At 33.0% G+C, this 18,425-nt stretch overlaps 1 protein-coding gene across 2 annotated transcripts in view; it reads right to left on the bottom strand.

Annotated features, from left to right (window-relative positions):
* Positions 1–18,425, bottom strand: part of SLC36A4 (solute carrier family 36 member 4) — a 38,382-nt gene that overhangs the window by 6,422 nt on the left and 13,535 nt on the right. For both annotated transcript variants that reach the window (XM_063094107.1, XM_063094106.1), the window contains exons 3-9: positions 18,193–18,283; positions 16,868–16,956; positions 15,678–15,773; positions 14,175–14,259; positions 6,990–7,217; positions 4,897–4,995; positions 1,859–2,028 (exon numbers count right to left, since the gene is read on the bottom strand). In XM_063094107.1, coding sequence (XP_062950177.1) covers positions 1,859–2,028; positions 4,897–4,995; positions 6,990–7,217; positions 14,175–14,259; positions 15,678–15,773; positions 16,868–16,956; positions 18,193–18,283 — 858 coding nt within the window. The remainder of the gene's footprint in view (positions 1–1,858; positions 2,029–4,896; positions 4,996–6,989; positions 7,218–14,174; positions 14,260–15,677; positions 15,774–16,867; positions 16,957–18,192; positions 18,284–18,425) is intronic.

Below are 18,425 nucleotides of genomic sequence, written 5' to 3'. Positions count from 1 at the left end.
GCTATAACATATTCATCATAGAAGTGAGTAAGAAGAAATTAAAAAGCTGAGTGAAAAGAAACTTGAAAATACTACAAACAAAATTAGAAAAGAAGGAACTCCTTAGGACTAGAAACAATAAAACTTTGATTTTAAAATTAACTAAGGATGTATTTCTCAGCTTGAAGCTTAAATTTTAAACATAAATGATCAAGTTACTAAAAATATGCAAAAATAACCAAAAGATTCCTGTTTTGTATACTCTGACATATAATTGTGAAGAATTAACAATCTATTTATTATTAGTTTAAAAGAAGAACATTCCTTTTTTTCTAATTATATTTTAACTTACATGTTTTTAAAATATGGTTACAATATATTTAAAAATAAAAATACTTCATTTTGCATATAAGCACAATTAATTTTTGATATAAAACTGAAGTTATTTAAGAATCTGGTTATTATTAATACCATTCAATAACAGTAATTATATGCAATTACTATTTGGTGTTACACAGAATTAAAATGGTAAATAAAATGGTTTGGATCTTTTAGAAGTTGGTGTGCCCACTCATCATCAACCAAAGAAAAGTAATAGAGAAATAAGAGGGTGTCTAAAAAAGTGCTTCAGTTTAAAATCAACTGTTTCACTTTTACTTCTTTTCTGTTTCAAAATCCCACTTATTTCTATATTTGGCAGCTATTTTTTCAACCACTCTAAACCATTTTTCTCTACTTAACTTTTCTGTGGACATTATCAACCTTTGTTCTCATTTTGGTTTTAAATAAGCATCCATGGTAAGCACCATTATGAACTAAAGTTTTAGAAATTAAGAGAGTTGAAAGGAAAAATTTACCCAGAAAATTCTCCCTCTCTAAAGAATAAAAAAACTTTCTTCAAGTCATGGGAATGTGTTCTGAGCATATATAAGAACATAAAACAACTTTTAAAGAATGTTTAGTGCACATTAAAAAGCCTTTTAAAACTCTTCACTGCCAAAGCTCCTGAGAGTTAGAGACTACATTTATTCTTCCCTGGATATCCCTCCCATGCATTTAGTAGATGATTGATACTTATCAAATATTAATTAAATTAATGTTAATGATCAGAAATGGGTATGACAGGTAATTCTCAGAAACTACATCCATTCAATATGACAAATAGTAATAATACTTCAAAGAACAGAATGATTCATGCTTAAAAACAAAACTTATTACACTGGTGGCAAAGAAATTTAATATCTTAGTAAAGGGCAGAAATGTATTTTTTAATAATTATTTTGCAATATATGAAATCAGATTATGGGGGGAAAATAACTCATTGTTCCAGTGAAAACTTAAGCTTTGAAAACACAAGATTTCAAAATTTGCAATGCTTTTACTCTTTTCCCCACATTAGCTAACAAACCAATACTTGGCCAAAATATTCAGATATGAATATCTTAAAATTTTTAAAAAGCCAACTTGGGAAGGAAGTTGTTGACTGATTCTCTTTCTCTCAAGGTTGAATACAGATAGGACCTGACAACTCACTTTCCCTCTTCGACCCTTCATGATATACGAGTTGATTGAGCATTTTTTAAAATTAAAGTGAATCCATATTAAAAGAATCCATGTTTTACTCTTATACCTGACTCAAATTGGAACAACCTACAATTTGTAGTCTTTTTTAAAAAAAAATCTAACAAGGAACTGTAAATTTATAGGTGGTCTCCTCTGAGGATTATGAAAAAATTCTAGATTATACAAATAAAGAAATCACAATAAAAATTTTAAATGTTTAAACCATAAATTTACAAACACACCTCTATCATCAAATATTGGTAAAGTATATCTATAAAATACATAAATTAGGATTAACAAACTCATATTCACCTACCATACATCTTGGGGAAGATTTAAAGTAATGCTGCCTTTGATTTCATCACGGAAACACATATATCCTAAAGTAGCTAATGTTACATACAAGGTTGTAACAATTCCCATGCCAATATTTAATGCTTGGGGAAAGCGTTTTGATTCTTTCATTTGGTTTTCCAGTGGAAGGACCTAAGAAAAGAATACAATTCTTTTTTTAAAGGGAACATGATATATGCAATTCAAAAACAACATTGTCTCTCTTATACATATTGGTCTTTTTATAAAAATGCAAATTTTTTCCTTTAAAACAGCACATATGATTGTTGAAGTATGTTTCTATGTGCTATATATTTTTTACACTACACATTTTAAAATTTTTAAAATAAAAAAGATTTAAAATCAACTCCTGGCAAGCAAACCTGTCATTAAAAAAAAAACCCACTTTATTTTGGAATAACTTTAGATTTACAGAAAAGTTGCAGTGATAACAGAGAACGCTCCCATATGCCCTGACCAACTTTCCCCTACTGTCAACATTTCACATGACCATGGTACATTTGTTACAACCAAGAACCAACACTGGTACATTACCATTGACTAAACTCCAAACTCATTTGGGTTTCATTGGTTTTTCCATTAATGTCCTTTTTCTGTTCCAGGGTCCTATCCCGGATACCAAATAGCATTTTGTCCCCATGGCTTAGTCTCTTCTGGTCTGGGATAGTTTCTCAGTCTTTCCTCCTACAGTTCATTATCTTGACAGTTTTGAAGAGTTCTGTTTAAGTAGTCGGCATAATGTCCCTCTTTTAGGTTTATCTGATGTTTTCCTCATGACTAGACTGGGAGCGTAGGTTTTAGAGAAGGATACCACAGAGGTGAAGTGCCCTTCTCACCACACGTTATTAACGTGATTTACCACTGCTGAAGTTAATTTTGATCACTTGGTTAAGGTAGTATTTGCCAGCTTTCTCTGCTGTAAAGTTACTTTTTTACCCCCTCATCATACTCTGTTTATTGAAAGAAAGTCTCTAAATCCAGCCCATACTCTGAGGACTGGGGGGATTCGCTACATCTCCTAAAGGGAGTAGTATCTACACAAATTATTTGGAATTCTCTATAATGTATTTATCATTTATTTATATTAACATGAATTCATGTACATTTGTTTTATACATTGAGTTATAACATAATACTCATTTATTTTATTACTCATGCTGTTCCAACTTTGGCCATTATGAATTCTATCAGGTTGGCATCTGTGAACCTTTGACATGCCTCCATTCTTTTTTTTAAGCACTTCCTTACTCTCTGGCATTTCAAGATGCTCCAGACTCACCTCAAATTTCCTTGCTTTGGCCCTAGAATCAGCAATTTTTCCAAAGAACTTTGGTTCTTTTGCTGGAGAATGGTATTTAAAAATCAAGATCTGGGAGTTGGGTAGACTTCTTTTTACTGTGGTCTCACTGCTTGCAGGTCTCTCAGGAGACAGAGCTAGGAAAATCTTCGGATGTTTTTGACCATGCGATTTGACCATACAGTGAAAGACACTAAGTAATAATAACAGCAAGTATTTGCTGAGGGCTTACAATGTGCAAGGTGTTATTCTAAAAACTTTGTGTGCAGCAGGCAGGCAGTTCTCACAATAACCCCATGGAAAGATAACTCGAATACCCCCACATTTTATGTGAGTAAGTCAGACCCTTATGCAAATATTAACTGTTAATTATAGAAAAGAGAACAGAGAGCAATTTGGATGCTCTGGAGATAATGCCAACCTGAAATATGGGCCTGTGGTCAAAAATGGTACTAGTGCAGATAGAAAAGTAGAGCAGGAAGGAAACTAATGTTTCCTGAGGCTTCCTCTGTGTCACACACCATTATAGCTGTTTTACATATAATCTCCTTTATGAAACAGATTTGAGAACTATGAAAGAAGAATCAACATGTCTTATTTACTGACTGGAACAGGAAACCAACAACAGAATAAAAAGAATTAATCCAATGTCTCAAGCTTAAGCAACAAAAAGTAAAACTAAAAGAAAAAGAGAAATGAGAAAATGAAGCTGGTTTTGGATGTGGAAGTATATGTCACAGAGATGTTGAAGTTGAGATGTCAGAGAAACAACACTTAACTGAAAATGTCCAATAACTAACAAGAGCTCACTAGTTAAAAACAAATGAATATCTGCAGTTTTGTTTGCAACAGTGATAAATGGAGTTGTGAGTTTTTAAGAATTTACTAGAATTCTCTAAGAGAGAATTCAGAGAGAGCAAAAACCCAAGTAAAATGACATAAAATTGTCTTTTAGATTTATTTTGTCTTGGCTCATATAAATACACGTTTACAAGCGGTTTTGCTCCCCCTACCAAATCATCAGACTATGAAACACAAGTTATAGAAAAGAGTAGACAGTAATATTCTACTTTCCCCAAATCTACAAATTTAGGCTTTAAATAAACTGGAAATATCCTGAATGGAAATATGTAAGATCTTAGAATCCTCAAGATGCTTGCATCTCTTGGTATTAGTTTTACGATAACATCATTCCTCAAAACAAACAAGACATGCACAAATCTAAACGGAGAATTTATATTTGACTCTTTCTATATAACACTAATTTTGTAACTGTTTCAATGCCCTTCAAATAATCTAGTCTATAAAATATGTTTGGGATATGCTTGAATATGTGGTATATAGATAAAACAAAACTGGCCATGAGCTATTATTTTTGAAGCTGAGTGAAGCTTACACAAGAATTCATTATACTACTCTCTAAATTTTGTATTGATTTGAAATTTTCCACAATATCAAAAATATTCACAGATAAAAAATAAGAGAATTAGACAGCCTAAGTGATATTCTAAGATTAAACTCTTGGTTAGTGAAAGAACTAAACTATAATTCAAGTCTTTCATACCAAACTGGAAATTGTGTTCCAGGAATAAAGAAAACTGAAACAAAAAAGAAAAACATGCATTTTAAAATATAGCTTCACTATATAAATCTATGTGTTGACGTACAAGTTTAAAAAATAAAAATAAAGACTAAATTCTTACCACTCCTATGCCTTCAAAAGCAAATACAGCAGTACCAAAAAAAAGTGGGTATTTCTTCCAACCAGCAACTATTGGAAGGTTGTGGGGATCTGGCATATTCTAGAGAAAGAAAAAAATAAATAAGACAGGTTACATCTTCACTTATTTGAAAGAATATCAAATGAAAGAGCAAAATTACATACTTCTGAGTTTCACAGCAGCAAATGTGGGTTATAAAAGTGAATAATTCTTTCAATAAACACTAAGCATCCTATGTTAAACATAGCCAAACTGTTAGGATTTCACTGCCAAAGCGATTGTTTCCCTCATGCCCACACATTCCATCTGAGGGAAATATTCCTGATTACCTGTTTCCACCTGCAAGTCCCAGGCTGTGCACACTGGGTATGGCTCCTGTCACAACAGGAAATATATAAGCATACTCAGGGTCTGAGCTGAGAGCCATACAGTCAGTCATCAACTACCACTGCTGGTTCCTAACAGAAATTCATTCTCCACTCTATTTCTATTACTCTTTCGGTTCTCTAAGATACCTGGTTCCTGACTTTGGCTTTCCACCTCAAAACTCTGCTGCTCCCTAAGGCAGTCTCCTTCTGGTTTCAGTGTTTACTCTGCCCTGATGGTTCTCATTACACTTATTTGTATATAGGGGCCCAGACTTTGGCTTTGATTATTTGGTCCTGCCTCTAGCCTTGTTCCTATTCTCACTAACTGGACAATATCACACACTGCACATCTGTTCAAGATCTCTGGCTCCGCAATGGCCACTTCTTCCATATACCCCAAGTCTGGCTCCTACTCTCCTCGCCATCCTGCATTCTCTGCCTTACCTGATTGGAAGCAGAATTTAAAAAAAAAAGAGGATGGACAAAGCAACTAAAGTGTGAAAGCCTATGGATAATTTATGAAATAGAGAGATCTAGAACATCTGAAGCATAGATAGAATTGTATGATATAATGATGATACGTGACTAAAAGCATGTTAGATTCAGAATGAAAAGGGTATTAAAAAGTTTGAATCTTCCACTAATACTAAACTGTTATTCAAAGTAAGCAGGATGCTATTTCACTTCATGTACCAGCTGATGCTGTTCCCTCTACCCAGGGAACCTCCTTTTCTACTCTACTAACTCTTGAATGTTCAGCTAAGGGGTCATGAACTCCATAAAGCCTTATGTGATCTTCCTGGCTATCCCCTTCCACTCTTATGTGCTATGAGAGAGGCTGCAGGTTTTAGAATTCAGAGAGAGGAAAACATGAAACACAGACCCATCATGAAATTTTCTAATGAATTACTAATGGATATTTTACAATGATTGCCTTGGAAGTAATACATAAGGTGGATTACATCAGGAAAGAACAGAAAAGGGATTCTCAAACTTTTGGGGGTCACTGGCCCCTTTGAGAAATGAAAGCTATACACCTGCTCAGCAGAAAAACACATATATGCACACAGAAACAATAAATCTTATGAACAATTTTAAGGGATTTGTAGATCTCCTGAAGCCCATCAGCAGATTCTTATTAAGGAATTAGGTTAAGAATCTCCAGACTATGGATAATGTAATCAATTGAGGTTATAGCATGTGCTTCAGATAAAGGGGTTACAGACTAATGCAGTGGCAATGGACTGAAGTGGTGGCAGCAAATAAAGGTTCCTAGGTGAAAGAAGATTACAGTCTATACACCCATCTCTTGTGATTGGTTCAAACTTTAAAGAAATAAACAATATATTTACTGAGTTCTTTGTTTCATATTAGGCATTGTACTAACAGCACAATCCTAAATCTCACAGTAATTCTCACAGGGTAGGTATTAACTGTCTTCTGAAGTACTGTCACAAAATCCCAGAAGCATATTTACCAAGATTCAGAACGAGATATGACCACAAGGCCTGGTCTTTCAATCTCTATGTCATATACTTTTCTAATTAAACTGTATCCCTCAAAAGAAAACCATTCACTGATTGTCTACAGTGTGCCATATATGAATTAGGGGATGTTTACATATCATTAGTTTTACCTCAAAAGTAAACAAAATTTTTTCTTATATAAGAAATATGTGACACTTAACTAAAAACATGTTATACTTACCCTAACAACGTATTGGTAAATTATTACAAGACTGACAGCCATGGAAACGTTGGCAAGGAATGAAAGTACAAACAGATTCTTTAGCTCACGAATGAAGACCAAAAGAATTATAAATGGGAGAAAGCAAAGCATGTATATTCTTAGGTCAACACTTCTTCTGTCACATGGATTTGATGAATTGGTACTATTTGAAACAAACACATTACTCTCCAGGAATCCTTCATGAACCTATATAGGATTACCAGAAGAATAAGAAAGAGGGGAAAACTTCCATCAACTTAGAATCTTAAAAGAATATACAAAGAAAATTATAATCTATATACTCAATGAAAAATTCCTATGATATACTTTATAATAACATATTTACATTTTTTCAAGATATTCTGGCTTCCTAGAAACATATATATCAAATATAAAGATAATTAAAGTAGGACAATCTTCTTTGCAAGATACTTTCTTTTATTGTACTGTGAAAATAAAGTTCATTAGAAAATTATGAGGATGGATTTACTAATTTATTTTGAAGCTTTGTGAGTATCATGTTCATGACCCCAAAGACTCAAAGATCTGCTTTTGTCGTCATCAAAATTGGAAAAATACTTGTCTAGAATGGCTATTGGATATTCTACTCTGGCTGATTTTCTTCAGAAAAAGAAACAAGCTCTAAGTACCTCTTAGAAATATACAGTATTCAAAGTAAAATTTAAAAACCATAGCCTAACTTTAGAATTTTTATAAAGTAATTGTTTGTATATTATCATCACTATCAATAAATATTTATTAAGGATCCATTACATTCATGCATGGTCACATGCTAGACAGTAATTAAATTTTTGCTAGAGCAAAAAATTTCTACAAACTTTACCTTAAAACTTATTCAGCCACTTCTATAACCCAATTTTCAGATTTCAAAAGAAATACAATGATTTATTGGCTCCATATATTAAAAGCTGTCTCTGATTCAATTAATCACACAATCCAATTTACTAAAATAGAAATGAAATTGTAGAGAACTTTAGAAACAATCTTAAAATCTTACAGCAGAGGTATAATTTGAAAATCAGTGAAACCTATTTGCCCCCGAACACTGTACCCTCCTTTGAACACACCGATATTATCAAGTCTCTGCATACATTTATTTTTAAGAAACAGACCCTGTAATAATAATAGCTAGTAGTTTTTGAGTACTTTCTGTGTGTCAGGTACTGAAGCACATGTTTTATAAACATCTCTTTTAATCATCAAAATGACTCTGAAGTTGGGGGTAGTATTAATATCAATTTATAGTTGAGGAAAGTGAGGCTTACTTAGAAAGGATAGAAAAAAAAAAACTCACATATTAACGCCAGTAAAGTGGTGGCTCTAGAATTCAAAACCAGGCCTGAGACTCCTGAATCCAGGTTGTAAAGGTGACATGCTAACCTGACCAAAATACTGTAGCCAATAAAGGGTGGCCCTGCCAAGTGGCCTCTACCCTGACATCTCTCTCTAAATTTAGTATAAGAGGCCAACAAATCAGAAGTTTAAAATAAAATTCTAATCTGATTAATAATTTAAGTGCTTCTTTACTTTAATTTTATACTTATAATCCACGGTAAGCAACGTTCAGTGTCACTACAAATGTACACATCATCTTAGACTGCAGGAAATATATCTACTAGATTTTTAAGTTATATACTGGATTAAGAAACACTCAAGTTACACCATGCACCATTTAAGAAATGCATAGCTCACATTTATCTTACAATTGGCCAACTTTATATTTTATTTCCTATAATCTGAAATAAAAGCAAAATTGGTAATTCACTTTACGTGGCTTTTAAGAACATGTTCCACTGTTGACTCAATTTTCTCAGTAACCAAATTATTTAGAACCAAGTACTTCTTATCAAAGCAGTACTTCTGATAATTAGATTAGATAATGATCAAAGTTAAGCTCTAACAAGGATACCTGGCAAGAGAATAGAAGTTATATAACCAATTTTTAAAAGGGCACTTTGAGGGCCGGCCCGTGGCTCACTCGGTAGAGTGCGGTGCTGATAACACCAAGGCCACGGGTTTGGATCCAATATAGTGATGGTCGGTTTGCTCACTGGCTGAGCATGGTGCTGACAACACCAAGCCAAGGGTTAAGATCCCCTTACCGGTCATCTTTTTAAAAAAATAAAAAAATAAAAGGGCACTTTGAATTATTAGGTACTTGGGAATTTAAAATGAATTCTATCACAAATCTCTTATAACACTTTAGCATTCTTTGGCAGAACGATGGCTATAAAAATTTTCAGGACTAAAAAATAAAATAAAATAAAAATGTAAATACATACCTAGAGCAAGATTCAGGTAAACATTTGAGTCCTTTGGTGCCCTCTAGAGACAGAGATTGACTATCTAATAGGACTTCCTATGATCTCACATTTTTACCAAAATGTAAAACACTGAAATAAATATTATAAAATAAAATTACTAAATTCAGTCTTTTCCATTTAGAGCTCAAATTTACTACAATCCACTACTTATTAGTTTTTCAATGATTCAGTAATTTAATGGTTAAAATTCCAAAGGCAGATTATGTTCTTTAGAAAGCTAATGCAGAATTAAAGCCATAATAACCCTACATTTGTATACTGCTCTACTTTTTACAAAGGCTTTCACAAACCTTTTGTCAGAGCCTCACAATAAGTTTATAAAGAACAAGGGGAGATTTTGTTACTATTCCCATTTTACAAATAAGGAAACTGAGGCTTGACCAGGCATAAGGGGGGTCTTGCCCAATGTGTGAGTTAAAACTGAGAGCAAAGATTTGACTCGTATCTCATGATTCTAAAGTCAATAGTCTTTGACATCACTACATTTTTCCCCTATTAATGTAATATTGCTTCTGTGCTCTCTCCATGCCCATATAAACTATTTTATCTATCTGAAATTTTCTAGAGTATCTTAGAGTAAGAACAGAGAGGAGCTGCTGTAACCACAATGGACTGGAATCATCACAAGCACTGCGAGCAAATGTAAAAGAACAGCTCTGTACAGAGAGTGAAAATCTCTGATCTCATGATGCTTCAGGGACCATCTCAACTATTTTCTCAAGCCTGGCTGCATGTCTTTTTTCATGTTGCTCTTTATGTTTCAAAAGACTTTTTCACCTTTTTATCTATAGCAGGCATCCATTCTCCTTACCTCCTAGAGAGTCACTTTTTCTGCCTGGTCTTCTTAGGAAATGTGCAAATAAGTTAAACTTTCTCATTCAACTTTGTAAGCAACTAATAGCACAAGGGTACTTCAAAAAGCTTGTGGAAAAATAAAATTAAAACATAATACCAATCCCTCCATGAACTTTTTGAAGTGCTCTCATATTTCATAAGAGAATGTCACCAACCCTAAGCTTACAGACATTTATTTTGTCCACTTTTTCTACTCTTTATGTCTCACGCACACAACTAAAATCAGACAATGTCCTTTCCAGTGATGAACAATTAACACACTGGGTGGCAGCTGTGACAGAGACCTAGATTTCAGCCCAATTAGATTTCAGCCTAATTCCACATGACTTAAGGTACATTACTCATATTCTGTGAGACTCTTTCCTCTTTCATAAAATGAGTATAGTACTTACATTACAGAGTAGTTGTAAAGATTAAATGATACATTTCATTGCTGATAAATATAAAACTACAGGGCATTATTAGCATTATTCTTAATTTCAAATACAGCTTGTCAGTAACTCTTAGGAGATATTAGAAAAGATACAGTACTACTATGGTACACAAACCTAGAAAGGTATAATTTCCATTGCATTCTATGTAAATGACTGGTAGGATGGTATGTCTTATCAGTTTTTGACAACAAACAGCTTCTTAATGGAGTTAGGAGTCTTAGGAATACGAAATTTTTGTAATTAAATACTTGTAAAATGAAAAGCACATCATCTATAATGAGTAATACTAATGAAAGCACTGACACTTTATTTTGACAAACTAAAGTGTATAAACAAGACTAACTCTGATTGCTAACTGTTACTCTTTTCTATCTCCTCCGCATCTCTGATCTCTAATTGCTCTCACTAAAGTCTTTCACTCCATTTCTACAGTTACAACATGTTGGAAGAAATGCCTGCATCTAAAGGAACAGCAATAGTTCAGATTATGGATTTTTCTTCCAGAAAACTGTATATAAGAATGTAATTGTTTGCAAGTATCTGGGAAAAGAAGAGAAAGAAGAAATAGTTTGGCAGTAGAATATTTGGAACAAGAAATAATAAAATGGGACTGGAAAGTGAAACTACCTAATTTATTGCGGATCTCAGATGTAGACAACATTTAAAAGTACCCTCCTGGCTAAAACTGTCATCAGTCAAAACACTGATTTCTTGACACCATTCCTTTTATAGACTCAGGGAGAAATAGCTATGGAAGTGACAAACCAAGCTAAAACAACCATGTAGGGGCTGAAAGAGAATAGCTGACAGAGAAAATGGGTGAAAAGGGTGTTTGAACAAGGATGGGAGCAAGGAAAGTGGCAGAGAGACCATCCACTGGAGAAATCAAACAGAAGGTTTAACTCTCAGTCAACAAAATTTTATTGGACACTTGCTAGTGTCCAATAGGTACAGTACTAGGTATAAGAAATAAAGAGATGAAAACCCAACAATCTCTCCCAGTCTATTGAGTTCATTTCCCTTCCAAGCCAATAAGCACACTGGGTACCAGGAAGCCAGGTACTCTTAGATGCTAGTTTATGATAGCGAACACAACAGATATAGTGGTCCCTTCCCTCATGGGGCTTGCAGTCTAGTGGCGAAAATTAACTTGCAGATTAACTTTAATACAGTGTGACCAAGGTTGTTCTTAAAAGTGTTACAGAAGGCAGGAGAAATAGCAATAAATTCTGGCAAGATGTGAAGAAAAGGAAGGCATGGAATGGACAGTTGAGGAAGGTTTCACAGAAAAGGTGACATTTAAACTAGGTTTGAAACTTTTCCAGATACAAACAAAACTTTTCTAGAAGCTAAGACATGGTATACTGGAAAGAACACCTATCTGGAAATTTAAGTTCTGATTACTAACTAGCTGTGACCCTTTAAGAGAACTCTCTTATTTATAAAATAAGGTTTGACTCAATGAGCTTGTCCAACATTAAAAATCTAATCAAGTGGCTCAAATATAGTGTACAGGGATAGACTAAATCAGGGGTTAGCAAACTATGGCCTGCAGACCAAACATGGCCTACCACCTATTTTTGCAAATAAAATTTTACTGGAATGCACGCCTATTTGTTAACATATCGTTATCTATGGATGAGTAGTTACAACAGAGACCATATGGCCTGCAAAGCAAAAAAGTACATATTAGCTGGCCCTTTACAGAAAAAAATTGTCAATTCTTGGTCTAAATATAAAATGAAGCCTACCTTATACTTAGAAAAGAGAGTCAAATATATACCTATACAGGTTCTTTAGAAAACAAATTCACATCATCATTTTGCATTAAAATACCTACAATATAATTCTATATATCAGCTTCTTGCACCATGTACATATGAATAATCAATAAATATTATTGATTAAAATAATGATTAAAGAAGAGAAGGGGGTAATGTAGGAATAATACCACCAGGCATAAACAAATGTGGTTTGGCGTTATTTTGATAGAGGCAAATTTTATTTCAGTTCTTTGCATGTTTGTCCACATGGCCTGTCAATATCTACCAAGGCTGCAAACCACTTCTTCTTAAAGTAAACCTTCATAATATACAGAAAATCATAGAAAACTGTACATTATTGGACACAGCATGTTTTTAGACAATGGCAATAATTATTGGATTTTAGTGATGAATACTCACTTTTTAGTTTCATTTTTTAGGCTGCTGACTAAAGCCTTATATATTGTGTGTATGTTTATTTCTCTATTTTTAATTGAAATGTATTGATTGTATATATTTATGAGGTACAGAGTTATATTTCAGTGCATGTATACAATGTGTAGTGATCAAATCAGGGTAGTTAGCAAATTCATCATTACAGAAATTTATTATTTCTTTGTGATGAGAACATTTGAGCTCCTTTCTTCTAGCCATTTGAGAACATCTAATAAATTATTGTTAATTATAGATGCCTAGCATTACTGTATACCACTAGAACTTATTTTTCCTATCTAGCTATAATTTTGTGTCCATTAACCAACCTCTCACTATCTCGCCACCCCTCTCCTTCCCAGCCTCTAGTAACCACAATTCTACTCTCTACTTCTAAAAGTTTAACTTTTTTTTGGCTCCCACATATAAGTGAGAACATGAGTTATTTATTTTATTGTGCTTGACTTATTTCACTTAACATTTCCAGACTCATCCACAATAGCAGGATTTCATTTTTTTCATGGATGAGAAGTATTCCATTGTGTATATATACCACATTTTCTTCCTTCATTTACCTGTCAATGGATACCTAGTTTGAGTCCATATCTTGGCTATTGTGAATAATACTGCAAGAAACATAGGGGTGCAGATACCTCTTTGGTATGCTGAATTCTTTTCCTTTAGATAAATACCCAGCAGTGGGATTGCTAGATCATATGGTAGTTCTATTTGTAGTTTTTTGAGGAGCCTCCAGACTGCTTTCCATGACAGCTGCACAAATCTACATTCCCACCAACAGTGTATAAGAGTTCCCCTTTCTCCTCATCCTCGCCAGCATTTGTTATTTTTTCTCCTTTTGATAACAGCCATTCCTACTGGGGCGGAATGATATCTCATTGTTTTTTGATTTGCATTTCCCTGATGGTTAGTGATATTGAGCATTTTTTCAAATACCTGTTGGCCATCTGTATGTATTCTTTTGAGAAATGACTATTCAGGACATTTCTTTATAGAGCCTCAATGTAAAGAATATGCTCCCAAAGCATCTATGTATGGTTTTGAGATCTAAATTTCAAGTAGCTAAGAATCAATAAATAATGTCATGTTCTGATCTGAAAGAACAATCATTGTTGATATTATGTCAAGAACAGCAAAAACAACTATAATAGAAATTTAAATGGCAAAAGAGAAGACTAATGGAAAATCTACAAAGGAAGATCATTTATGAAATGAACATATTTTCATATTCAACCATGGCTTCCATAGAAGAAACATGATGGCATAACTTAGGGCATTAGAATGAAATGATTTCAGTAACTGGAGAGAAATACTCACTTGTTTCACATTTTCAGCTAAGAAGACAATATAAACACTACAGAATCCCAACTGTGTTATCACCAGAAAAAAGTCAACCACACTCCTGAAAAGAGATATCCACACAAATAAGTATAAAGAAGAGCTGCTTGAAATGACAATATATTTTATTTCTCTTTTTAACTGTTTTAAAACATTCTATAACAGCATATATTCTTTTTTGTTTCCTTAAATAAGAAACATTTAAAATATTTATTTTTTACAAAGATCATACCTCTATGATAACTATATCACTACAATTATTATAGAACAAAAGGATGCTCCATTAAGTTAAAAGGCCACAATTTTTCCACCATTATCTATTTCTGAAATTCAACAGTTTAAGTGTATCTGCTTATAAAATTATTTTGTAAAAACATTTCATCTCTTAAAGTAAGCCCAACACTCCTACTTCTCCAGATCTTTTTCAGATCAACCCAGTGTATTTCCTACCTCTCCTAGCTTCATGTCATTTCCAAATAGAATGAGCATGCTCTCTACTATCCAATCACTGCTAAGAATATGGAATGGGAGAGGACTGGAAGCATAGCCCTTAATCACACCACGAGACACCTCTCCAGTAGCTTTTCTCTGTTCTTATTTTCTAGTGTGATACTCTAGTAAACTCCAGCTATATAAAATAGCATACAGGAGTGAGGAAGATATGTCACCAGAGACATCAGTCAGATTAGCATTATTTGGGTATAGCAGCAATCAAGTTCAAAATTTGCCTACATTTTGTTAATATATAGCACATACTTCTTCCTTTGAGTTTGGGAACAATATGTGACTACTACAGCATGCGCTTACTAATTCATTATACTCTCCTGCATGACCATCAGTGTCAACCTGACAAACAAGATGGTCTACAAAATCTATAGACCCTCCTTCTCCCATCTGAAGTTGGAAGGGCCCTTGCCTATCTTCCTCCTTGCCATATAACTCCACCATTCTCCATGTTTCTTCATGGATCTCATTTGTAGGTTATCTTTACCCTGAAATGAATTAAAATCTCTTCTCTCTAATGAATTACATTTAAGTATTCCCTTAATTTCTCTTCATCCACCTTTGATTTTAATGTCCCACCAACAATCATCCCAGCCACTTCCATCTGAAAGCCATTCTTCTTCGTAGAAAAAGTAGACAAAGCTGCCTCTAGTCTGGGGCAGAAGAAAGAAGAAGGTGGGGTCTGGGATTCTGGGTTCTCAGGGTAAGTCCCTAGGTTGTTAATAAGTTCTGTTTCCTTCCTTCATCTACTCAGTATATCAGGAACTCTGAGCAGCTCATAAACAAATCTAACTTCCTGAAAATCCCAAGAAAGGCCATATTTAACCATAAACTACCAACACTGTTCTAATGCTAAAGGTTATTTACGTTTATTTCCCAAGTTTATCATACTTTCATTTATGTACCTTGTCAGATTAAAATACTTAAAAATTAATATAATTTTGACAACCAGATATTAATAACATGACAGGTACTTACCGTCCCCAGGCTGCTTGCTTCTGAAGACAACTCCAAGGACTTACTTCCATAGCAAAACTCACAGTGTCACTATAACCTAATGTTGACTTTTTAAACCTGTAATTTAAGGACATACATACAAAGGAAAAAAATTTTTAAGTCGGTGCATAAAGCCATTCCTTAAAAAGAACATCAACTAAATGGAAATTAATAAATGCACGGCTGCACACTGATAGACGAGTTTTCGAAATTTCAAGCTCTACATAATCCTAAAGCATGGTTCACGAAATTTTAAAATTTTATATCTGTCCTTTTTACCAGTAGTATATTAATTTTTATCTACTGCGAAAGATTACATATATCTAGTTATATAAATACCCTAATATTTGTCCTTCATGGATTTAAATATTTCAAATACCTAAAAACATCAATTTCATTTTTCATGTCAAAATTATTCCATTCTTAGAATAGCGTTATTTAACAATACCTCTGTACAGAGCTCTACAATATATTTTTACATAAACTATCTCATTTAATCTTCAAAATTGCCCCATGAGGTAGGTACTGTTCCTCCACTCTCTCTCTCCCGCTTTCTTTTTTCAAGTATGCATTGTTATTTAATGACCATAAATTATTTACCCAAAGTTTTAAGAGCATTTAACAACAGCAACAACAAAAAGTCAAGACTAGAATACTGGTCTACTAGAACAGGTGATATTAAAATTTTTAAAAAGTTGGTCTAATATCCAGTAAAAGTATTTCATGATACAAAAATAAATTTTAAACAATATTACTTTATTGACTACCTACTAACTAATACATCAGTAAAAAGCACCAAAGTATTAATTATACCCAAAACTGAATTACCAATAAATTGAAGACCATTATGCTATAACTAAAAGTCATACCACTGCCTCCATTTCCCTTATACTTCTTTCCTGATTTTTTTCTATATACACTAACTAAGAAAAACCATTCTACTTCACTATTAATTTCTATTTACCTTTTAAAGTAAATAGATCTGACCAGATTTAAGTCATATGAAATGCTACTCTTTTCTATATTCCTTATCTTAGACTTGTCTATTTAACCGGCTAAAGGAAATACAACTTCTACTTGCAAAGCACAGTAGAAATATAAGACTATATGATGCTCTAAATAAATACATAGCTTTAAAATAAATTAAATAGACTTAACAAATCCACATTTACCTCTGACACAGAAAGTGACTGCAACGTACCAATATGTGCATACAGTGAACAGAAATAATTCCTATAAACACAAGGCTAATCGGTCCAAGCTGTGGGGAAAAAAATTTATAAGGTTTAAATATTAAAGTTTTACAAAAATTGAGGAAACTTATAAACAATGAGTCAATGTGAGTATGCATTTGCAGTGAATAAGTATTTGTTGGACAAAATGATTAGTCATTTGTGAGAGAAAATAAATAAACTTGGATACAGAAAGAATTTCAAGTAATATTTAAGACAACCATTTATGATTCCATCTAATCAACTTTGCTACCCAAAACTATGAATATAGAGTATAGATAGGCAAGAAAGTAGGACAGAATACAACGTTATGTTTAACTTCTGATGGCAAGTCTACAACTATCAGTGCCTCACCCTTATAATTACATGCAACTATGCATCATTATCTAAATGACTAGAAAGCACAATATCAAACTGGGATTGTTGGCAATCTACTTCTACATACTGCTTGTTGAGTACATACTATGTGTCAGAAACTGTGCTTAGAAAATAATTATTTCAAAAAGTGGTACATAAAAATTTCAAGTATTTATTTACAAAAATTAAAGTGATGCCTGGATTATCAAGACACGACAAAATATTCTCAAAGTTTATTGTTACAATCAGAAGTTTTTAAGGCACTCTAAATTAGGGTGGATGAAACAGTCAAACATGGAAAAAGATGATAGTTAAAACTGATTTTAGAAACTGGTCCATTTAAAAAAAGTTAAATATAATTTCATTATTTCATAAATGATTTCTCCTCTATTAAGATTTTCTGTAATTACAATAATTACAATAATTGTCTCTAACAATGCTTTAAATATTTGTTTTTAGAAGATGTTACTCCTTTTAACTACTATTCTTAAAATCTGAAAATTGCATATTTTGAGTCTGACACACTATCCAATTTCACAATACAAATAATCTTTTCTATAAACATATTTTTTGCTAGAAGTATACTGCTTAAGTCCCTTAAAATCCAAAAGAATAAGATATGACCATACCTTTAAAAATCAAGCACTGTTTTAGTTTTGGGGCTTTTTCAGTTAAATATTACAAATAAGTAATTAAGAAGAAATGAAAAAAGTAATTTGTTCTAATTTTCTCTTTTATATCATTACCATAGTTCACATAATATTATCCAGTACAACAGCTAAATGATAATCTAAATGTCACCTGACCAGGTTATATTTAACTAGGTTACATGTTACCCTGTGGTAATTGTTGCTGTAAATTAGATTGATAATTGTATTTTAATTGTAGATTACAAAGATAAGTCTTACCACTATGCCTGCATTTTTTATTGCCAGTGGAAGTCCTAAAAGGCCAGTTCCAATATTTCCTTTAAGAAGATGCATAAGAGTTTGTACAAATCTGAAAAGCAGAAGTTGTAAGATTTAAACATTTTAGGACAAAAGCTATTAAAATCACATAATTATGGTTTTAGAAGGGAACTGGAAATTAATCTAGGCAAGGAAACAAATAACATTTCCATTCCACTAGAGGGCTAGTAGTC

The sequence above is a fragment of the Cynocephalus volans genome, chromosome 4 (genome assembly GCF_027409185.1).
Source record: "Cynocephalus volans isolate mCynVol1 chromosome 4, mCynVol1.pri, whole genome shotgun sequence".
Taxonomy (NCBI): Eukaryota; Metazoa; Chordata; class Mammalia; order Dermoptera; family Cynocephalidae; genus Cynocephalus; species Cynocephalus volans.
This window is presented reverse-complemented; position numbering and strand designations above follow the sequence as displayed.